The sequence below is a fragment of the Cyprinodon variegatus genome, unplaced genomic scaffold (assembly GCF_000732505.1).
Source record: "Cyprinodon variegatus isolate N-32 unplaced genomic scaffold, C_variegatus-1.0 Scaffold1228, whole genome shotgun sequence".
Taxonomy (NCBI): Eukaryota; Metazoa; Chordata; class Actinopteri; order Cyprinodontiformes; family Cyprinodontidae; genus Cyprinodon; species Cyprinodon variegatus.
In genome coordinates this window covers 91,888-97,758 of record NW_015151681.1, presented here as the reverse complement: position 1 = coordinate 97,758, position 5,871 = coordinate 91,888, and the positions used below count along the sequence as shown (strand labels likewise).

The window sequence follows — 5,871 nt, the reverse complement described above, 5'->3', positions numbered from 1 at the left end:
GATGGATGGATGGATGGATGGATGGATGTTGGATGGCAAACTTCTGTTTTGCTGCAGTAAAACCTGACATTTCAAATGTCATAATAACCTCACAAAGGCCTTTTATTCTGACATTATAAATGTCAGAATAAAAGGCCATTAAAGAGAAAGCCTTTTTCTCCACTCAAGGTTAATGAATGCATATTGGAAGGCAGGGATGTTTAGTGCTGCCTGAGAATAAGGAACAACAGACAGAGCAATAAGAGGAATGAAAAGCATCTTGACTTTCCAGACTAATCAACCTAAATTCTATAAGAGTTTGCAAATTAATTTTCCTACGCATCTGGCACTGTAGCGTCACAGGACTGGCTTAATGTGTGCTGGTGTGAACATTTTACAGAGGTTTAAGCTGTTTGCTTTAACCTCACACATCAAATAAATACTCTGACAATATGCAGTCCTTGATAACATGAAAGTCATGCAGATTAAAAATCAAAACAAACCATCAGCCCCTTCAGCAGAGAACTGTGTTGTTATGGAGAGCAGCTAATGCTAACTCCTCAGAGCATTGGGAAACTGGAGACATGACACATTTTGCCCAATTAAAAGAGAATCATCTAACTCCACCTGAGTCCAGACCAATGTCAGCAGATGTTTTCTTCCTTTCTGTTTTTTTATATCCTCTCCACAGATGTTTGCAGATTCGCACTTTGATTAAAAAAATGAGTAAAAGTTTCTTAAATTAAGTGTATTTACCCTTAATTTTTGTAGGTTATTATGATGATTTGGCAATGGAATGAGCATTTTTACTCTCAAAATAAGATAATCTATATGTCTTGAAATAAGAAAATGCTATTGTTGTTTTCTTATTTTAAATGTAAGTTGTATGTGTTCCACTAACAAAGTATCTCATTTAGCTGCTCAATTCAAGAAAAATGCACTCATTTTAAGAAAAACGACTTAAGATTTAAATTTTTGCAGTTTGAGGTCAACATTGCGCAGAGAGCTCAGTTAGAAAGGAACTTTCTCACCTTCCCAAATACAGGTGTAGCTCTGGCAGAAGAGGGTCTGCAAGAGGAAGAAACGTCACATGAAATTATAGCTATAGTATTAGTAGAACAACACTGTCAACAGCTTTAAAGATGGAGTATAACCAGGTTTGAAGATGTAACATAACTTGCATTATTCTCAACTTAGGTAACATTAGAAATGTAAAACAATCTGTATCTCCATATTTGGGCAGAAACTGAGGCAGAGAGGGGTTTGGGACCAGCAGGTGTGGTGGTTTGGAGCTCTAGAGGCATCTGGTGGAACATTTGGGAAAACATCTTTTTCAGCTGGCTTTATCAAAACTTTCTATGTAAGTAAAGATTTAATTGAACAGTTCCTAGCTGCAAGATCCATAGAATAGAAGAGAATAGAATAAAAGGATTCTTTCAAAACTGAAAAAAAAGATTTCCTAGAATTTCTATATAGCAATAAAGCTATACATGCATGAAAAGATGTAAATTTAGTATGTTTGTGATATATTAAACTATGCTTAAGATTTGATGGTTTGGAAGAACAGCAGCAGAGTATGCTGGTGAAGATCAGTCATCCAGGTCAAAGTCATTCTAAAAAATCTTAAAAAACAATCCACTGGACTTTGTCTCCAAGTTCGAAGACGTTTTGCTTCCCATCCAGGAAGCTTTTTCAATTCAAAATGTCCCAAATAGTGTTGAGTTCAAGGCTTTATAGAGTAGCCCAACAAAGGCTTGTTTCTTTTAAGAAAAAATGCAAATTGAAACTGATGAATGAGTCCACACCTTAGGAATGTGCAGTCATTTGGGTTCTTTGTTAGCCTGTAATACCCGATAATTGTCTATGTCTCTGAAGGGGGGGTCGTTAGGGGTATAGTTGGCCTGACTAAACAGGCGAGGTCTTCTGTTCCCCTGTATGGGTGTGGGGGTTGCCATGATAGGGGGAAAGAATCAACTCTATTGCTGAATTGTAGGTTTTTGAAAGCTAAAATCTGACTCCACCCCCTCTGTTTAAGGTTGTTTTTTTTCTTTCTTATAGTAGCACAGCAAACATCTGATTGGTTTGTTAGGAGCAATGATGGTTGTCAGTCTGAGAGATGCTGAAGGAAGCATCCAATTTATCTCTTGTGTGTCTCCTGCGCAGCAGTCTTTTACTGAAGGAGGTCTCCAGCAATTAATTTCTGTTGAATTTTGGAGTCTTTGTTTTTATCCTTGTGGTATCGAAAAAGGGTATCGAGTATCGAATATTTTACTTAGTATCGGTATCGAGTTGAAAAGTTTAGTATCGTGACAACCCTAGTTTATAGTACCTTATAGCTGTGGANAACTATGCTTAAGATTTGATGGTTTGGAAGAACAGCAGCAGAGTATGCTGGTGAAGATCAGTCATCCAGGTCAAAGTCATTCTAAAAAATCTTAAAAAACAATCCACTGGACTTTGTCTCCAAGTTCGAAGACGTTTTGCTTCCCATCCAGGAAGCTTTTTCAATTCAAAATGTCCCAAATAGTGTTGAGTTCAAGGCTTTATAGAGTAGCCCAACAAAGGCTTGTTTCTTTTAAGAAAAAATGCAAATTGAAACTGATGAATGAGTCCACACCTTAGGAATGTGCAGTCATTTGGGTTCTTTGTTAGCCTGTAATACCCGATAATTGTCTATGTCTCTGAAGGGGGGGTCGTTAGGGGTATAGTTGGCCTGACTAAACAGGCGAGGTCTTCTGTTCCCCTGTATGGGTGTGGGGGTTGCCATGATAGGGGGAAAGAATCAACTCTATTGCTGAATTGTAGGTTTTTGAAAGCTAAAATCTGACTCCACCCCCTCTGTTTAAGGTTGTTTTTTTTCTTTCTTATAGTAGCACAGCAAACATCTGATTGGTTTGTTAGGAGCAATGATGGTTGTCAGTCTGAGAGATGCTGAAGGAAGCATCCAATTTATCTCTTGTGTGTCTCCTGCGCAGCAGTCTTTTACTGAAGGAGGTCTCCAGCAATTAATTTCTGTTGAATTTTGGAGTCTTTGTTTTTATCCTTGTGGTATCGAAAAAGGGTATCGAGTATCGAATATTTTACTTAGTATCGGTATCGAGTTGAAAAGTTTAGTATCGTGACAACCCTAGTTTATAGTACCTTATAGCTGTGGATAAGACGCTGCTCCATCAAACTATATTAGAAATGGTCCTCAGTAGTAGTTTTATAATAAAGATAAATATTATGTCATATTTTTTTCTTGCACCATTTTTATTTTATTTTATCTGTAAATAAACAGTTTTTCTTCTTATCTTCAGCACTTTTTTCCTGAACATGCACATTTTTTATTACCTGGTATTTTGATTTTATTTTATAATTGTATGTGAACCTGGATACTTTATTGCCTTCCTGCCATCCACTGAAACACTTGAATCTTGCCTACCTGATAGAGTATTCTATTCTATTCTATTCTATTCTATTCTATTCTATTCTATTCTATTCTATTCTATTCTATTCTATTCTATTATATTATATTATATTATATTATATTATATAATGGACAAAATAAAAAAGATGAAGAAACAGGAACCTCGTCCTTAAGAAGACTAGAACTAGAAACAACAAACACTAAAGTATTTTGTCATAATGCCAAGGTGCATGATTAGATCCGTCGAGGTGAGATTTCTGTTCCACTAGAGAAGCACGGTGATGACGCCATTATGCTGAAGGTCAGTTCAGCTATCAGAAGAACTGGTGCAATACACAGCGTGGCTGGAATAATGAACAGTTCCAACACTGTATTTGTCTCTAGATGCTGCTCAAGTGGAGCGACTGTAGATTATCATGGACAGGGATGTCACCATTAATTAATACCGCCACCTATTAAAGGAAAATAAAGTTTGCTGGTAATAGAACAGCCTCCAAAGGTCAGCAAAGTTCTGTATCTGTGCATCATGTGGGGCTGGGTCAGAGTTTGGGGACTGATGATTCCTGTGGACAATCAAGTCGATCTAAATGTATTTTTTCCCACTTTATTTATTTGTAAAATCGATGTTTTGAACCAATAATATTAGGGTACAGTATTTGGACTATTTGGCATCAGTGAAACCAACCAAATCTATTGGATTTGATCCAGTTTGTAATGGTTTAGAAGAAGGAACCAATGAGCACATTTCAGGAATCATTCATAATGTTTTTTGTTGTTGTGAATTTGCTTCGAGCCACTTCCAGTCTTAATCCAATCTAATTTAGATGCATCCTTCACACATAGTGATTAAAATGAAAGCTTTTAATTCTCTGAGTTTAGCCAAAATATGCTCCTTGTTTGTGTTTGATGTATTGACAGTTTAGTGGACTTGCCTTGTAGTGTGGCCACTGGCAGCATTGCCTGAATGAACCCCAGCACCAATGCTGGGATTTGAGGCAGAGTTTATGGCAGCTGTTGCATTGGTCTCAGCTATGATCTGACCGCAGCTCCATCTGCTCCCGTCTACAACGACGCGTGCATGAGGCAGACGGCCCACATCCCGCACTTTCAGCAGCAGCTGGTGCCCCGACTTGAGGATGTTCACTGCCTCATCATGGGAGATGGTGACAAAGCTCTGACCGTTTACCTCCAGGATTTGGTCTCCCACCTGCAACAAGCAATAGACTATCTTCATCATCATTATGTAAAAGTATGCAGACACAGAAATTAGGTTCACAATGAAACATTCAGTTAAAAGAACTAAATCCAATGAGGTCTGATCATGGTTGCCCAAATGGTCCAGGCAACGTTCTCCACCAAAACTTTTACAATAAACAAATGCTACTACCAGCCTTTAAAATTTTCATCTTCAATGTTCTTCAGGTCTAAAATGTTCAGATATAGTTAGCAAAATATCAATGCAGCCAAACCTCTTCTTTTCTTTCTATTGAAATAAGTTGATTTGCTTGACTTCTTTGATGCCACAGCAGATCTACACCAAGCTGCAAACTCCATACAGAGAAGAGAGGTTTTAAGGAAGCCTGGAATTTGTTGAAAACATACCTTTGTCACAGTTAAAGTCAAAAGCTTTCTAAAAATGCCTCCTTCAGAGGAGCAATAATGCTGCCCACTGAAGGAACCCCTCTGGAGTTGAATAAATATCAAAGTCTGAGAGCTGGTAACTGGGAATGAATTTCTCAGTGCATTGCCAGCAGAACAAGACATTACTATGAATAATAATCAGCTCTTAAATGTCTGTTAGCCTGTATATGTCAACCTGATGATATGGCAGAGCAGACTCAAGCTTTGAACCATCAACCAATAGAGTGCTTAGAATAAAGATGAAAAACCACTTTGGAAAATACAGAAAATGTATTGTAGAAAGAAAAAATAATCCCTGGATTTAAACTTAATAGGCACAATTAAAAAATACTATTGAGTGCATTAGACGTGTGATTGTAATTTTTAGCTAAATTCTCAAAGTTGTTTTTTTGCATGAATACTGAAGGTGATGTTAAATTTGAAGTTCCATCTGCATCGTTAGGGAATGTTTTATATCAGTCCTGGAGTACAGTGACATTTGATACAGCTGTGCCTCCACAGGGTTAGGGCTCATAAACCAACACTCATGGGATCGTAGCAGTCCAGATGGAAACAGACACACACACACACACACACACACAAACACACATGTTGTGTCACAATATACTTGTGGGGACCTTCCATTGACTTCCATTCATTTCCCACTAATTTATATTACCTAACCGTGAACCTTGCCCTAACCCTAACCATTACCGACACATACCTATCCCTAAACCTAACCTAAACTCAATTCACACCTTAGTCCTAAACCTAACCCCCACCCCAAGAAGAGAAACTTTCCTTATGGGTGGTCCCCACAAGTACCTATGAGTCCCCAAAATGTTAGCCTGGGTGCCATTCCA

At 38.0% G+C, this 5,871-nt stretch overlaps 1 protein-coding gene across 1 annotated transcript in view; it reads right to left on the bottom strand.

Annotated features, from left to right (window-relative positions):
• Positions 1-5,871, bottom strand: part of LOC107102270 (whirlin-like) — a 75,866-nt gene that overhangs the window by 21,830 nt on the left and 48,165 nt on the right. The window contains exons 5-6 of the mRNA XM_015401505.1: positions 4,321-4,595; positions 1,011-1,047 (exon numbers count right to left, since the gene is read on the bottom strand). Coding sequence (XP_015256991.1) covers positions 1,011-1,047; positions 4,321-4,595 — 312 coding nt within the window. The remainder of the gene's footprint in view (positions 1-1,010; positions 1,048-4,320; positions 4,596-5,871) is intronic.